Raw genomic sequence first — 19,605 nt, forward strand, 5'->3', positions numbered from 1 at the left:
TCGCGTGAAGGAGGTGGTTCCACCGAGTATCGAGTGGTCGGGGTGAGCCGGTCGTGAGAGGCACGGCGTGCTTCCGACGAGCAGCGCGCGTTCGCGCGGAGGAGATGGGCCACAGAGTAGCGAGTGGTCGGAGTGGAGCCGGTCGTGAGAGGCACGGCGTGATTCCGACGAGCAGCGCGCGTTCGCGCGGAGGAGATGGGCCACAGAGTAGCGAGTGGTCGGAGTGGAGCCGGTCGTGAGAGGCACGGCGTGATTCCGACGAACAGCGCGCGTTCGCGCGGAGGAGATGGGCCACAGAGTAGGCGAGTGGTCGGAGTGGAGCCGGTCGTGAGAGAGAGATGTGACTCGGAGTAGATGGGCCACTGAGTAGCGAGTGGTCGGAGTGTGCCGTCCGTGTGGAGGCATAGCCGACATGGGAGACGTGATCACTCGCGTAGGAATCTCAACTCGGGCCGAGGCACGCATATCTAGGATGAATCCCTCGGACGGAGCCGTTAGTGCTTCCGAGCTGCGATCGGACGGGTAGGCCGGCGGCTCCAAGCGGGTCCGTCGTTCCGACGCGGTCTCAACCGCGTGCAAAAGCAAACGAGCATCGTGCTCCAGGCATCGAGCCGGAGTCCGTCACGCCTGCTCTGGCGTTCGGGTCTCATGAGAGCAGGTCGCTTTTTGTCGACGCGGTCCCGCGAAAAGGCTTGCGACGTCCCGTCTTTCGAGGCAGGCCGGCAGCGAGAGTAGTCGGAGCTCCGTTGCTGGAGCTAGCTCGACGGGTCCTCCGCTGGGCATTCCTCTCCGAGGCGAGCAGTGCAGGAGCGATGACAGGAGAGGGATTACGATTAAGTAATTTACGACATGGCCCCTGCGCGAAGCGATCGATCGATGCAGTCGGTTGGCTGTCTCCGCTGCGAGAGTTGACGCCGGCCGTGCACAGCGCTCCGTGTCGTTATGTAGAGGCGCTTCAGCTCGGCTGAGCGGTTGCGGTGTAAACGCCAATGAGCAAACGCCGTAGCAGATCCTTCAGCGTGTGGGTCGGCTCCGAGAATCAGCACCACGATCATCCGGTGGGCAGCCATTCGGCGAAATAAAATGATATTAAGTGTCGTGGAAATCAAGCTCAGACACGACTTGACCTCTGGGTAGGTTTAATATCATTTTAGATCGGTAATACATCCTGTGAAAATACATACATACATACAGGTATCAAATCAGAGCATTCATGAGCAGCAAAGATAGTTTCCATTTAACCATGGTTAGCGCAGAGCGGCATTTGGGGAGGGGCGTACATACCATTCAACTACTGGATAATGTCACAGTGAGTCCCGCTGAAGTGACCGCACGCCCCGGTTGTCCCGCTCTTATAGACGGCCCCTTCCGTAGCGAGCACCCTGGGTTCACCTTGGATTCCGAGCAAACATAATTTCACTACAATCACCTTTTCCCAAATCCACCATAATTACAATCTCATCACCTTTCCCCCAACCCATCATTACAATCTCATCACCTTTCCCCCAACCCATCATAACAATCTCATCACCTTTCCCCCATACCACCATTATTACAATCTCATCACCTTTCCCCCAAACCACCATAATTACAATCTCATCACCTTTCCCCCATACCACCATTATTACAATCTCATCACCTTTCCCCCATACCACCATAATTACATTCTCATCACCTTTTCCCTAAACCACCATAATTACAATCTCATCACCTTTTTCCTAAACCACCATAATTACAATCTCATCACCTTTCCCCCAAACCACCATAATTACAATCTCATCACCTTTCCCCCATACCACCATAATTACATTCTCATCACCTTTTCCCTAAACCACCATAATTACAATCTCATCACCTTTTTCCTAAACCACCATAATTACAATCTCATCACCTTTCCCCCAAACCACCATAATTACAATCTCATCACCTTTCCCCCATACCACCATAATTACAATCTCATCAACTTTCCCCCAAACCACCATAATTACAATCTCATCACCTTTCCCCCATACCACCATAATTACAATCTCATCACCTTTCCCCCAAACCACCAGAATTACAATCTCATCACCTTTCCCCCAAACCACCATAATTACAATCTCATCACCTTTCCCCCATACCACCATAATTACAATCTCATCACCTTTCCCCCATACCACCATAATTACAATCTCATCACCTTTCCCCCAAACCACCATAATTACAATCTCATCAACTTTCCCCCATACCACCATAATTACAATCTCATCACCTTTTACCACCATAATTACAATCTCATCACCTTTTCCTAAACCACCATAATTACAATCTCATCACCTTTCCCCCAAACCACCATAATTACAATCTCATCACCTTTCCCCCATACCACCATAATTACAATCTCATCAACTTTCCCCCATACCACCATAATTACAATCTCATCACCTTTCCCCCAAACCACCATAATTACAATCTCATCAACTTTCCCCCATACCACCATAATTACAATCTCATCACCTTTTCCCTAAACCACCATAATTACAATCTCATCAACTTTTCCCTAAACCACCATAATTACAATCTCATCACCTTTTCCCAAATCCACCATAATTACAATCTCATCACCTTTCCCCCAAACCACCATAATTACAATCTCATCAACTTTCCCCCATACCACCATAATTACAATCTCATCACCTTTTCCCTAAACCACCATAATTACAATCTCATCAACTTTTCCCTAAACCACCATAATTACAATCTCATCACCTTTTCCCAAATCCACCATAATTACAATCTCATCACCTTTCCCCCCATACCACCATAATTACAATCTCATCACCTTTCCCCCAAACCACCATAATTACAATCTCATCACCTTTCCCCCAAACCACCATTATTACAATCTCATCACCTTTCCCCCAAACCACCATAATTACAATCTCATCACCTTTCCCCCATACCACCATTATTACAATCTCATCACCTTTCCCTCAAACCACCATTATTACAATCTCATCACCTTTCCCCCATACCACCATAATTACATTCTCATCACCTTTTCCCTAAACCACCATAATTACAATCTCATCACCTTTTCCCTAAACCACCATAATTACAATCTCATCACCTTTTCCCTAAACCACCATAATTACAATCTCATCACCTTTTCCCTAAACCACCATAATTACAATCTCATCACCTTTCCCCCAAACCACCATAATTACAATCTCATCACCTTTCCCCCATACCACCATAATTACAATCTCATCAACTTTCCCCCATACCACCATAATTACAATCTCATCACCTTTCCCCCAAACCACCATAATTACAATCTCATCAACTTTCCCCCATACCACCATAATTACAATCTCATCACCTTTTCCCTAAACCACCATAATTACAATCTCATCAACTTTTCCCTAAACCACCATAATTACAATCTCATCACCTTTTCCCAAATCCACCATAATTACAATCTCATCACCTTTCCCCCCATACCACCATAATTACAATCTCATCACCTTTCCCCCAAACCACCATAATTACAATCTCATCACCTTTCCCCCATACCACCATAATTACAATCTCATCACCTTTTCCCAAATCCACCATAATTACAATCTCATCACCTTTCCCCCAACCCATCATTACAATCTCATCACCTTTCCCCCAACCCATCATAACAATCTCATCACCTTTCCCCCAAACCACCATTATTACAATCTCATCACCTTTCCCCCAAACCACCATAATTACAATCTCATCACCTTTCCCCCAAACCACCATTATTACAATCTCATCACCTTTCCCCCAAACCACCATAATTACAATCTCATCACCTTTCCCCCATACCACCATTATTACAATCTCATCACCTTTCCCCCATACCACCATAATTACATTCTCATCACCTTTTCCCTAAACCACCATAATTACAATCTCATCACCTTTTCCCTAAACCACCATAATTACAATCTCATCACCTTTTCCCTAAACCACCATAATTACAATCTCATCACCTTTTCCCTAAACCACCATAATTACAATCTCATCACCTTTCCCCCAAACCACCATAATTACAATCTCATCACCTTTCCCCCATACCACCATAATTACAATCTCATCAACTTTCCCCCATACCACCATAATTACAATCTCATCACCTTTCCCCCAAACCACCATAATTACAATCTCATCACCTTTCCCCCAAACCACCATAATTACAATCTCATCACCTTTCCCCCATACCACCATAATTACAATCTCATCACCTTTCCCCCAACCCATCATTACAATCTCATCACCTTTCCCCCAACCCATCATAACAATCTCATCACCTTTCCCCCATACCACCATTATTACAATCTCATCACCTTTCCCCCAAACCACCATAATTACAATCTCATCACCTTTCCCCCATACCACCATTATTACAATCTCATCACCTTTCCCCCATACCACCATAATTACATTCTCATCACCTTTTCCCTAAACCACCATAATTACAATCTCATCACCTTTTTCCTAAACCACCATAATTACAATCTCATCACCTTTCCCCCAAACCACCATAATTACAATCTCATCACCTTTCCCCCATACCACCATAATTACATTCTCATCACCTTTTCCCTAAACCACCATAATTACAATCTCATCACCTTTTTCCTAAACCACCATAATTACAATCTCATCACCTTTCCCCCAAACCACCATAATTACAATCTCATCACCTTTCCCCCATACCACCATAATTACAATCTCATCAACTTTCCCCCAAACCACCATAATTACAATCTCATCACCTTTCCCCCATACCACCATAATTACAATCTCATCACCTTTCCCCCAAACCACCAGAATTACAATCTCATCACCTTTCCCCCAAACCACCATAATTACAATCTCATCACCTTTCCCCCATACCACCATAATTACAATCTCATCACCTTTCCCCCATACCACCATAATTACAATCTCATCACCTTTCCCCCAAACCACCATAATTACAATCTCATCAACTTTCCCCCATACCACCATAATTACAATCTCATCACCTTTTACCACCATAATTACAATCTCATCACCTTTTTCCTAAACCACCATAATTACAATCTCATCACCTTTCCCCCAAACCACCATAATTACAATCTCATCACCTTTCCCCCATACCACCATAATTACAATCTCATCAACTTTCCCCCATACCACCATAATTACAATCTCATCACCTTTCCCCCAAACCACCATAATTACAATCTCATCAACTTTCCCCCATACCACCATAATTACAATCTCATCACCTTTTCCCTAAACCACCATAATTACAATCTCATCAACTTTTCCCTAAACCACCATAATTACAATCTCATCACCTTTTCCCAAATCCACCATAATTACAATCTCATCACCTTTCCCCCAAACCACCATAATTACAATCTCATCAACTTTCCCCCATACCACCATAATTACAATCTCATCACCTTTTCCCTAAACCACCATAATTACAATCTCATCAACTTTTCCCTAAACCACCATAATTACAATCTCATCACCTTTTCCCAAATCCACCATAATTACAATCTCATCACCTTTCCCCCCATACCACCATAATTACAATCTCATCACCTTTCCCCCAAACCACCATAATTACAATCTCATCACCTTTCCCCCAAACCACCATTATTACAATCTCATCACCTTTCCCCCAAACCACCATAATTACAATCTCATCACCTTTCCCCCATACCACCATTATTACAATCTCATCACCTTTCCCTCAAACCACCATTATTACAATCTCATCACCTTTCCCCCATACCACCATAATTACATTCTCATCACCTTTTCCCTAAACCACCATAATTACAATCTCATCACCTTTTCCCTAAACCACCATAATTACAATCTCATCACCTTTTCCCTAAACCACCATAATTACAATCTCATCACCTTTTCCCTAAACCACCATAATTACAATCTCATCACCTTTCCCCCAAACCACCATAATTACAATCTCATCACCTTTCCCCCATACCACCATAATTACAATCTCATCAACTTTCCCCCATACCACCATAATTACAATCTCATCACCTTTCCCCCAAACCACCATAATTACAATCTCATCAACTTTCCCCCATACCACCATAATTACAATCTCATCACCTTTTCCCTAAACCACCATAATTACAATCTCATCAACTTTTCCCTAAACCACCATAATTACAATCTCATCACCTTTTCCCAAATCCACCATAATTACAATCTCATCACCTTTCCCCCCATACCACCATAATTACAATCTCATCACCTTTCCCCCAAACCACCATAATTACAATCTCATCACCTTTCCCCCATACCACCATAATTACAATCTCATCACCTTTTCCCAAATCCACCATAATTACAATCTCATCACCTTTCCCCCAACCCATCATTACAATCTCATCACCTTTCCCCCAACCCATCATAACAATCTCATCACCTTTCCCCCAAACCACCATTATTACAATCTCATCACCTTTCCCCCAAACCACCATAATTACAATCTCATCACCTTTCCCCCAAACCACCATTATTACAATCTCATCACCTTTCCCCCAAACCACCATAATTACAATCTCATCACCTTTCCCCCATACCACCATTATTACAATCTCATCACCTTTCCCCCATACCACCATAATTACATTCTCATCACCTTTTCCCTAAACCACCATAATTACAATCTCATCACCTTTTCCCTAAACCACCATAATTACAATCTCATCACCTTTTCCCTAAACCACCATAATTACAATCTCATCACCTTTTCCCTAAACCACCATAATTACAATCTCATCACCTTTCCCCCAAACCACCATAATTACAATCTCATCACCTTTCCCCCATACCACCATAATTACAATCTCATCAACTTTCCCCCATACCACCATAATTACAATCTCATCACCTTTCCCCCAAACCACCATAATTACAATCTCATCACCTTTCCCCCAAACCACCATAATTACAATCTCATCACCTTTCCCCCATACCACCATAATTACAATCTCATCACCTTTCCCCCATACCACCATAATTACAATCTCATCACCTTTCCCCCATACCACCATAATTACAATCTCATCACCTTTCCCCCATACCACCATAATTACAATCTCATCACCTTTCCCCTAAACCACCATAATTACAATTTCATCACCTTTCCCTCAAACCACCATAATTACAATCTCATCACCTTTCCCTCAAACCACCATAATTACAATCTCATCACCTTTTCCCTAAACCACCATAATTACAATCTCATCACCTTTTCCCTAAACCACCATAATTACAATCTCATCACCTTTCCCCCAAACCACCATAATTACAATCTCATCACCTTTCCCCCATACCACCATAATTACAATCTCATCAACTTTCCCCCATACCACCATAATTACAATCTCATCACCTTTCCCCCAAACCACCATAATTACAATCTCATCACCTTTCCCCCAAACCACCATAATTACAATCTCATCACCTTTCCCCCATACCACCATAATTACAATCTCATCACCTTTCCCCCATACCACCATAATTACAATCTCATCACCTTTCCCCCATACCACCATAATTACAATCTCATCACCTTTCCCCCATACCACCATAATTACAATCTCATCACCTTTCCCCTAAACCACCATAATTACAATTTCATCACCTTTCCCTCAAACCACCATAATTACAATCTCATCACCTTTCCCTCAAACCACCATAATTACAATCTCATCACCTTTCCCCCAAACCACCATAATTACAATCTCATCACCTTTCCCCCAAACCACCATAATTACAATCTCATCACCTTTCCCCCAAATCCACCATAATTACAATCTCATCACCTTTCCCCCAAACCACCATAATTACAATCTCATCACCTTTCCCCCAAACCACCATAATTACAATCTCATCACCTTTCCCCCAAACCACCATAATTACAATCTCATCACCTTTCCCCCATACCACCATAATTACAATCTCATCACCTTTCCCCCAAACCACCATAATTACAATCTCATCACCTTTCCCCCATACCACCATAATTACAATCTCATCACCTTTCCCCCAAACCACCATAATTACAATCTCATCACCTTTCCCCCATACCACCATAATTACAATCTCATCACCTTTCCCCCAAACCACCATAATTACAATCTCATCACCTTTTCCCAAATCCACCATAATTACAATCTCATCACCTTTCCCCCAAACCACCATAATTACAATCTCATCACCTTTCCCCCAAACCACCATAATTACAATCTCATCACCTTTTCCCAAATCCACCATAATTACAATCTCATCACCTTTCCCCCAAACCACCATAATTACAATCTCATCACCTTTTCCCAAATCCACCATCATCACAATATTTTCACTTCAATTCTTCACAACAAATCGCACGTTCTCACCAAATTAATTCGGAAATCTCTGTTGAACACATAACCTGGGGAGGCAACAAGGAACTTGGAGTTAGCAAAGTCTCTGTTACCTTATAAGGAGCCTGATAGCAATATTGATGGTTTGGTTAGGAATAAAAAAATAATTATGACCCGGAATGAATCGCAAAATGTTACTTTCAATAATGCAACTTACCTATGTTCACGCTATTCTTCATTTAAAAGGTTTTCACAGGTTATCGGGATTAACAATTAATGACACTTGCTCACCTGTATTATTAGCCCCCGTTGGACTTAGTCCGAAACGGGGGCTTATGGATTGGGTCTCGTCCGTCCGTCCATTTGCAACCATATCTCGGAGATTATGGACCGATTTTGTTCATATTTGGCACAAACGCAATACATGACGGTATACATTTTCACCTCATTTTGTTTCATGGTGCGATCAAAGATGGCTGACTGGTGGCCATTTAGTTGTAAAAAAAAAACCGGTTAAAAACATCCTCAATCATTTCTCGGCCATACTTTTACCAATGTTGTTCAAGCTTGGCACACAGATAAATGAATGGTGGCTTACATAAGCACGTCATTTTCTTTCGACATCAAATCCAATATGGACGACTGGCAGCCATTTTGTTACTTAATTGCATCGCCAACCATTTATTGAACACGCATGGTCCGACTTTGTTCAATCTTGGCACAAGAACAGTACAAGATGGTATGCACATGCACCTCACATTATTTTGCGATCTGATCAAAGATGGCCGACTGGTAGACTGGCTGCCATTTTTTGTTGTAAAAAACCCGATATTGACCACGTCAACCATTTCTTGGATATGCATTTACCGATCTTGTTCAAACCTGGCACGCAGAAAATGCATGATGGCTTACATACGCACATCATTTTTTTTCCAGATCACATCCAAGATGGCCGACTGGCAGCCATTTTGTTACTTGAACGTGTCCCCAACCATTTCTCGACATGCATGGACCGATTTTATTCAAACTTGGCAAAAAGACAATACATGAGAGCATACATATGTAGAAGATCTTGTTTTGTAATCCGACCAAAGATGGTCAACTGACGGCCTTTAACGCCGTACAGCAAAATTACGAAAACCACGGGAGCTATGACATCTTATGTCTTTTTATTCTTGTTCAATCTGTCACAAGGCTCTATCCTGTCGTGTGCAGTGTGGTACATACCAAAGATTACTTAAAATAGGTCTAACCTTCAGGTGTTTTCCTGGCTCCTCTCTCCAATAGGAGCTTAGCACTCTCCTCTGTGAGTTGTTGGTTTGCAGTAAGCAGCCTGTGGGGCAGACGATGGTCCACAGCATACAAGTTCATAATTTGTACAGTAATGTAGTATGTTTTTACCTTGACAGACAGGTGAATCATCTTCTCCTTCTCTTCCCTTTATACAGACTTGGCATTTAATATGGAATATTTTTTTTGTGGGGGTGAACTTACTTTTCAAGATGACCTAGAACCAAAAGTTCATTGGAATTATGTTGAAATTATTCTAGATTTTGTTAATGTGACCTTTAAAAGAAACAAAAACCACATTTGACATTTCGAAGCAAATAAATTGATCCTTGAAAGTGATGTAAACTGATATCGAACTCAATTCATGGACAGTACTGTGTTAAACTTCTGTACGTTTTCCAGAAGTATCTCTTTATTTTGCACATTAGCCAAAAAAAATTTCAACAAAAACAAAAGCTAAATTATGACTGGGATTACGGACAGTAAAATTACAGTTCAGTACCCTCGTGTAACCCCCACGAGCATTCAGGAGAGCACGTACACATCGAGGCATGCTGTTCACGAGATTTGCCAAGGTTTGGACCGGAATCGCTTACCATGCAGTTACAATCGCCTGCTGCAATTCACGCACAGAGGCAGGCTGCTGGTCCAAGTTGTCGATTTGACGCGTTAATTCTGCCCACAAGTTCTCTATCGGATTCATATCCGGGGACATGGCAGGCCACTCCATATGCTCTACACCATGGTCAGCAAGAAAGTGTTGGATCATGCGAGCATGATGAGGCCGTGCATTGTCATCTTGGAAGACAAAGTTTCCTCAAAAGGCTGCACGAGCAAATGGAAGCAATGTTTCTTCCAGAATGACCCTGTACTTGAACTGGTTCAGGTTTCCATTCAGACCAACCAGGTCAGTTTTGCCCCCTGCATGAAAAGCAGCCCAAACGGTCACCCCACCACCTCCAGCTTGGACTCTTGGCACTATACAATCTTCGTTGTGGGCTTCATGCACTTGTCTGCGCACTCGGACACGGCCACCTTGACGATAGACCAGAAATCTAGACTCGTCACTGAAGGTCACGTGATTCCAGTGTCCTGGCTGCCATTGACGGTGCTCTCTGGCCCACTGCAATCGGCGCTGGCTGTGTTGTCTGGTCAGGCGTGGCATTCTCAGGGGACGCCTGGCACGATAGCCTGCTTGAACCAGTCGTTGGTTGACTAGCCTTCTGGATACAGGCACATTTGTCAGTTGCTGCCACTCAGCCCTAAGCCGATTAGCTGACTTGGTACGGCCATTGCAGACTAACCGGTGCAGCTGGCGATCATCTCTCCTTGTGGTTCTGCGTGGACGTCCTGGCCTCGGTATTGTAGTAGGGACACCCCTCTGAGCATTTCGTTTCAGGATCTTTGACACCTGACCTTGAGTGATGCCATACTGCCGAGCATTAGCACGCTGTTTCATGCCAGAATTTCGTAAAGCCACCACTCCATGACAAACAGCATTGTCAAGTTGACGGACCATCCCCAGAGGAAGCGGCAATAACTTTTGTAGACGTGCAGCAGTTGTTTTCCACTAATACAGAACGCAACAACCCTTATATACCTGATTGTGAAGCCAATCGTCAAATGTACCTGTCCTTACATTTTGTCACGCCACCTGTGATATAATCCTGTTATTGACTTCTTGCTGCGAAAGACAGTGACATGGTTCTTTCAACAAAGACATCACCGAAGGGTAAAAGAAACTCACCAGATTGATATACTGAGTTCAGAAAGTAAACCCAAGTCAAGAAAAAATATATATTCCATATTAAATGCCAAGTCTATATATGGTGTGAGGTCCAACGGCACCAACCTCCCACCATGCCTCGAGCACAATACTCCTCCACTTCCACCTGTGCTCAGGTGCCTCTCTCCACTCTCTAACCACCCCCACCTTATTGATATCTCTCCTCACACAATCTTCCCATCTCAACCTCGAGCTACCTCTTTTCCTCCTACCTTGCTCCCTCAACCTAAACACTCTTTGCCATTTCCTCTCCCTCCATCCACACCAAGTGTCCAGCCTCATATTTACCAATCTCCTTGTGAAGCTCATCTGAATATATATATATATATAATTATATATATATATTCTTAACGAGCAAAAGTCCCTCCTCCCACCCCTTCCTGTACCTCCAACCACCCCACCTCCCCCCCCCCCCCCCCCACTCCAAGAAAAATCATGCATGCACTGGTTCTCTCCACGATCTCTCCAAAAATCTCCCACGATGAAGCTGATTCTGAGGGCCTTACTCTGTCTCATCGCAGGCAGGTTGGTTGTCTTTCTGTCTTCTACCGACTCCTTTCCGGCCTTGCTCCCCCTGCTCTCTGTCCCCCGAATATTCCTGCAGGACGAACAAGATCTGCCTGCAAACCTCATCTGGTGAAACTGCCAAAATCAAGACTCTCTGCTCACCTTCACTCTTTCATTCCTCTTTACTCCCGCCTCTGGAACAAACTCCCACACACACACTCTTCAATCCCACTCCTCCCTCCAGGTCTTTAAAACAGCTGTTCACCACCATCTCTTATCTTCCATATTACCTCATCTTATATCCACCATATTACCCCATCCAAAACCTTGATCTTTTCTACCCCCGTTAAAACACCCCATATTTGCCTCTTTCAATCCCAAACTTCTTTCCTGAAATACCTTGTAGTGAAATTCCTAGTAGTGTTCATTTGCTTTATACCGTGTACCACTCCCTCCTCCCCCAGCCCTCCCCTTCCACAGATCTACCGATGTCCCTGTTCTCTTCTGTTGTTGTGCTTGTGTGCTTCCCCCTCCCCCCCTCCCCCCCCCCCCTCGCCTTGTCTCCTGCTCCCTACATTGCATGTTTTATGTGTCTGTGCATGTTTTAATGTTCAATGTGTTAGCTCTTACACGAGCCTCAATTCTGTATACAAATATATATATATAAAAATTAAAAAAAGGCCGACAACAACAATAATTACATAATTTACCATTCTAATCAATCAAAGGAAAACATCATAAGAAAATACAAAATACATTCTTGTCTTGTGCTCACCTCTGTAATGCACCATCTTTACTGTACACCTTTGGGGCTTTTGCAATTTGCTGCTCATATGAAAAGAAGTCCGTAACAGCAGAGCGCAATGTACTTAGCTGTTGTTCCTGCAAAGATAAGCAAATCATGTCATGCAACTTGATAGGAATGCTTAGTCTTATAGTATTGATTACTTAATATAAATATGAAAATTTATTTAATGTCCTCAATTATTCCCACCTTCTTCAGAGGTCAGTAATGGAACATTTTACATTTTTGCCCCATGGTTTTCAAGAATCAGCTGGCCAAGCCTGCCATTTCATTGATGGAGGCAGGAATTTTGAATTTGTTCAGGTTGTCGGTGATAACTCTCCCACTTTTGTGGAAGACCCTGCAGGATCTTTCACGTCCACCAAAGTTTCATTTAGATTCTGAAGGCGCATTTGGGGTAATTGTTTTTAACATTCATTTCTTAGCGTTGAGTTGCTTCGCCGTTTGTGGCCATGTTCTCTTCTCTTCTACCCCCACTCTGTTTCTCCTGTTAATAATTCCTTTGTTAATGAGAATCCCGTCTGTGGTCACTGGGGGATCGGGGAATCCGCAGCAAATTTAGTTAATTGGGTAATTAAATTAGTTAGATGGGTCAATTGGGTAATTAAATTAGTTATATGGGTCGATTGGGTAATTAAATTCGTTAGATGGGTCGATTGGGTAATTAAATTAGTTATATGGGTCGATTGGGTAATTAAATTCGTTAGATGGGTCGATTGGGTAATTAAATTCGTTAGATGGGTCGATTGGGTAATTAAATTCGTTAGATGGGTCGATTGGGTAATTAAATTCGTTAGATGGGTCGATTGGGTAATGAAATTCGTTAGATGGGTCGATTGGGTAATTAAATTCGTTAGATGGGTCGATTGGGTAATTAATTCGTTAGATGGGTCGATTGGGTAATTAAATTCGTTAGATGGGTCGATTGGGTAATTAAATTCGTTAGATGGGTCGATTGGGTAATTAAATTCGTTAGATGGGTCGATTGGGTAATTAAATTCGTTAGATGGGTCGATTGGGTAATTGAATTCGTTGGATGGGTCAATTGGGTAATTAAATTCGTTAGATGGGTCGATTGGGTAATTAAATTCGTTGGATGGGTCAATTGGGTAATTAAATTCGTTAGATGGGTCGATTGGGTAATTAAATTCGTTAGATGGGTCAATTGGGTAATTAAATTCGTTAGATGGGTCGATTGGGTAATTAAATTCGTTAGATGGGTCGATTGGGTAATCAAATTCGTTAGATGGGTCGATTGGGTAATCAAATTCGTTAGATGGGTCGATTGGGTAATCAAATTCGTTAGATGGGTCGATTGGGTAATTAAATTCGTTAGATGGGTCGATTGGGTAATTAAATTCGTTAGATGGGTCGATTGGGTAATTAAATTCGTTAGATGGGTCGATTGGGTAATTAAATTCGTTAGATGGGTCGATTGGGTAATTAAATTCGTTAGATGGGTCGATTGGGTAATTAAATTCGTTAGATGGGTCGATTGGGTAATTAAATTCGTTAGATGGGTCGATTGGGTAATTAAATTCGTTAGATGGGTCGATTGGGTAATTAAATTCGTTAGATGGGTCGATTGGGTAATTAAATTCGTTAGATGGGTCGATTGGGTAATTAAATTCGTTAGATGGGTCGATTGGGTAATTAAATTCGTTAGATGGGTCGATTGGGTAATTAAATTCGTTAGATGGGTCGATTGGGTAATTAAATTCGTTAGATGGGTCGATTGGGTAATTAAATTCGTTAGATGGGTCGATTGGGTAATTAAATTCGTTAGATGGGTCGATTGGGTAATTAAATTCGTTAGATGGGTCGATTGGGTAATTAAATTCGTTAGATGGGTCGATTGGGTAATTAAATTCGTTAGATGGGTCGATTGGGTAATTCAATTCGTTAGATGGGTCGATTGGGTAATTAAATTCGTTAGATGGGTCGATTGGGTAATTAAATTCGTTAGATGGGTCGATTGGGTAATTCAATTCGTTAGATGGGTCGATTGGGTAATTAAATTCGTTAGATGGGTCGATTGGGTAATTAAATTCGTTAGATGGGTCGATTGGGTAATTAAATTCGTTAGATGGGTCGATTGGGTAATTCAATTCGTTAGATGGGTCAATTGGATAATTAAATTCGTTAGATGGGTCAATTGGATAATTAAATTCGTTAGATGGGTCAATTGGGTAATGAAATTCATTAGATGGGTAAATTGGGTAATTAAATTCGTTGGATGGGTCGATTGGGGAATTAGATTCGTTGGATGGGTCGATTGGGGAATTAGATTCGTTAGATGGGTCAATTGGGTAATTAAATTCATTAGATGGGTCGATTGGGTAAATAAATTCGTTGGATGGGTCGATTGGGGAATTAGATTCGTTAGATGGGTCAATTGGGTAATTAAATTTGTTAGATGGGTCAATTGGGTAATTAAATTCATTAGATGGGTCGATTGGGTAAATAAATTCGTTGGATGGGTCGATTGGGTAATTAAATTCGTTAGATGGGTCAATTAGGTAATGAAATTCATTAGATGGGTCAATTGGGTAAATAAATTCGTTGGATGGGTCGATTGGGGAATTAAATTCGTTAGATGGGTCAATTGGGTAATTAAATTCATTAGATGGGTCAATTGGGTAAATAAATTCGTTGGATGGGTCGATTGGGGAATTAAATTCGTTAGATGGGTCAATTGGGTAATTAAATTCATTAGATGGGTCGATTGGGTAAATAAATTCTTTGGATGGGTCGATTGGGGAATTAAATTCGTTAGATGGGTCAATTGGGTAATTAAATTCGTTAGATGGGTCAATTGGGTAAATAAATTCGTTAGATGGGTCAATTGGGTAAATAAATTCGTTAGATGGGTCAATTGGGTAAATAAATTCGTTAGATGGGTCAATTGGGTAATTAAATTCGTTAGATGGGTCGATTGGGTAATTCAATTCGTTAGATGGGTCAATTGGGTAATTAAATTCGTTAGATGGGTCTATTGGGTATTTAAATTTGTTAGATGGGTCGATTGGAATCGAGCGCAAAAGGCGCCATTTCAAAGCGAGCAACAGCATGTGGTTCTTAAACCATCGGCTCCCACACAAATTCCTGGTGGATGTGGTGACCTCTCGTCCCCTTCCTGCCTGGCGGTTCAGTCCCGTACCCACCTGGCAGTTCCTTGGTGCGGTTAGAATCCCGCGACTGTAACAGTAGTATTTAATATTAAAAAGCTTGAGGCCTACATGCACACACTTAGGACAATAAATGAAACAATCTAATCGAATTCACAACACATCAGCCAAACTCCCAAATCATGTGGTTAGTCATTTTCAGCAATGTAGGCCTACATACTTCAGACTTGGGGAAGAAGCCAAGGCTATCCAGGAGGACCAGCTTGTCAACCTTCTCTGGAAACGTAGAGCTGAACTGCAGGAAGACAAAAATGGGGGTAATCTCCATTGACTTTCATGAGAGGGTGGTGGAAGTGTGTTTGGATGGAAATAATTAGTATTGCTATGATTAGGTGGATAAAATGTGTGGGAAGTGAAACGTGAAAACGGATGGTACAGAAACGCTGTGATAAAATCATAACCCATGAGAGGCCAAAATACATGCAATACAGCAAAGATGAGATGATGATGAGGGAAGCTTGAAGACGCTGTGTAGTGCAGGGTAAGTGTTCGATGGCTAGCTGGTGGTACTTATTTTGCAGTTCGTTATTAACATATCCTCAATTTTTACGGTGTACCCCGTAGGGCAATGTTGTCTAGATCAGCGTTTGTCTGTCCGTATGTCCCCACAAACGTACACCAATCAGAGCTGAGGATCTGGTCATGTGACAGGGGGGACGTCTTTAGTAACCATTACAGTTGCATATTTTACTAAAAGGAAATATAATAACCTTCTGTGGAATGTTTTGGGTTCCCAGCAGGTGTCGTAAGGCAGGTAGGAGGTTTCAGAAATTCCTCAATACAATTATGATTTTGAAATGCGATCGACACGGATCTTGCTCCCGTATCCGGAAGTGAACAGATGATGGTTCACTGGTTTGATAATATCTCAATACAAACGTGATTTATCATTATATTTTGATACATTAATACAATAGTATAAATTTGTGATTGGAATGATGAATTATGCTGTTTGGAATGAAAATATAGAGAACCTCCTGTCAATGCCTGACGTTCGACTGAAGGTGGCACGGGAATGTGAAATGTATTGGTCCATCGTTTGCCATTCGCCGTTTCCACCCCCTCCCCCCTCCCCCCACCCCCACAAGTCATTCATGAACCGGCTGTCAATGCCTAAAGTCAAAATTTTAACACTTACATTATTTGCTAAATGGTATCCCCAACAAGGTCATACTGTCCTCTTCAACTAAAGTATCAAATAAGCGCAGCTCCGCTGCTCTACGACTATCGGTCTTGTTCCATCAAACTTCACCGATAGCCTACCTGAGGGAGGTGGTAATGTTTGAACATGTATTTGCATCTCGTCTTCCTACGGCTGGTTTAAATTCACCGTTGCTCGAATCAACATGCCGATTTGGCTGTGGGTTTTGAAGGCAACTGTAGGTGGTGCATGAGACCGTTTAAAGGAGATGATAGTTAGTTATATAGTTAGAGTTTGAGAGATATGGGATTGCGGAAGTTGGTCGTTGAGGTATACGCTGAGAAGGACAGGTGGAGAAACACAGGGAGCCCAGCAGAGGTTTCAATCAAAAGAGGTTCACTGTTGGGTTGTTGCAAACTGCTGTCTGGACGCGTGTGACAATATATCCTGCGGCAGATTTCCTTTTGAAAGGAATATCAGTTTAATGAACGTCAAGATTTGTGCTCGATGAAAATTAATCAGGAGATACGATTTCTGGTAGGCATTTGCAATGGGGTTTGTAATCATGGAGGTTTCTCACCAGGCCACCAATGTTTCCCCCTGTGGGTATAGGAAAAAAAAAAAAAAGACACACACCCCACACACACACACACACACACACACACACACACACACACACACACACACACACACACACACACACACACACACACACACACACACACACACACACACACACACACACACACACACACACACACACACACACACACACACACACACACACACACACACACACACACACACACACACACACACACACACACACACACACACACACACACCAAATTAAAGAAAGACTAGGCACGAACATACTATGCAAATATTTAAAAATATATCAGGCCCTGGGAAGGCAATGGCACAGCACCCAGTATAACCCCTGCGAAGAAACTGCTTCGACACGACCAACACTCTGTAGAGAGTAGAGAGTATGGTATATCAGAATCAGAAAGGCTCAGAGTAGAGTTTACAAATCCATCACTTACAGCACAAAATACATTAATACACGTAATGTACTTTCATGTGAATTACAAGGACAACAGTAGACAGTGGACAATACAAATAGTATATAGACATTAACACATGTTCCGAGCATCCTGAGCCATTGGATCAAAGGGGAACGCAAGCTCGGCCAACCCACGCAGGGTTCTATCACAAGGCGTCGGCGTGCGACTCGCAAACGACCCTCGCGCTGTCCGCCCGGCACTCCGCAGCCTGGCACATGCCCCGTGGGTGGGTACGCACTGTGATATTTACATATCCGTAACCATTAACGACAACATGCAACACAAACAAAAAAACGAGAAAATCATATTAAAATAAGCAATTTGGTGTCTGTCCGTCTCTTTTTGACCTCGATACATTTTGTCTTTACTTATCCAATCCCAACCAAACTTGACAGGAAGAATAAAAGTCACATGATGGTGGTTGTAGCGACTTAATTTGCTCCCATCCCCAAGTGGGGTTTTCAGCCTTGGACGAAATCCCTGTTAAGGTGTATTAAGGTTAAGGTTAAGATAGCTAATCGTGGCATTCTTCCAAGGCACACAATTGTATCAAGTTTGGTCAAAATCCAATCACAGGTTAGCACGGTTGCAGAATTTTCATCTAACATGACCTCTGACCTTTGACCTCTTGACCCCAAAATCTAATCGGTTCATGTTTGCATCGCAGTATATATTTCTACCAAGTTTGGTCAATTAATCCATCACTGGCTCGCAAATTAGCACGGCAACAGATTTTTTTTTTACCGAACATGACCTTTGACCTTTGGATTTCCAAATCGAATCGGTTCATCTTTGCATCATTATACATTTGTGTATCAAGTTTGACTTCAATCCCTTCAGCTGTTTCTTAGGTTATCGCGGTAACAAAAACCTATCATGGACGGACGGACAACCAGAAACCATAATGCCTCCGGAGACTTTATCAGCAGAGGCATAAACAGCTTGGTCACAGGACAAGGGGAACGGGGAATGTGGGTCACCAACAACGTTGTTAGCAGCATAACCACAATAATAATACGACTTCCCTTACAAGGAACGTCAACGCGGGAGGCGGCCATTAGTCCCATCAGAAGCCTGCACTAATATTGCAAACCTGTGGTTGTTTGTCCGTACTCTAACCTTTTAAATGCCGACCATCAAGCAAGGAAGCAGCACGTACCATTTTAAAGTCTTTGGTATGACCCGACCGGGGTTTGAACCTTCCACTTTGGACCAAGTGACCGAGAAATGTCACACGTGTTTCGAAGACCAAAAATGGAAAACCCCAATAGTTCACATATTTGTGTCATTATTATAGATCCACAATAACCTTCATGACATAAATCTGTATGGCGTCCGCTCTGTAGGATAACTGACAAAATACTTTTGGTTTGTTTACTAGAATACAAAATCAAGGCTCATGGA

At 42.4% G+C, this 19,605-nt stretch overlaps 1 protein-coding gene across 1 annotated transcript in view; it reads right to left on the reverse strand.

Moving 5' to 3' along the window:
• Window positions 1-19,605, reverse strand: part of SERHL2 (serine hydrolase like 2) — a 68,814-nt gene that overhangs the window by 21,696 nt on the left and 27,513 nt on the right. Inside the window, exons 5-9 of the mRNA XM_068127279.2 lie at window positions 17,715-17,734; window positions 16,154-16,228; window positions 12,776-12,882; window positions 9,671-9,750; window positions 8,451-8,485 (exon numbers count right to left, since the gene is read on the reverse strand). Coding sequence (XP_067983380.2) covers window positions 8,451-8,485; window positions 9,671-9,750; window positions 12,776-12,882; window positions 16,154-16,228; window positions 17,715-17,734 — 317 coding nt within the window. The remainder of the gene's footprint in view (window positions 1-8,450; window positions 8,486-9,670; window positions 9,751-12,775; window positions 12,883-16,153; window positions 16,229-17,714; window positions 17,735-19,605) is intronic.

The sequence above is a fragment of the Myxine glutinosa genome, chromosome 10 (genome assembly GCF_964187855.1).
Source record: "Myxine glutinosa chromosome 10, kmMyxGlut1.1, whole genome shotgun sequence".
In the NCBI taxonomy this organism is placed as follows: Eukaryota; Metazoa; Chordata; class Myxini; order Myxiniformes; family Myxinidae; genus Myxine; species Myxine glutinosa.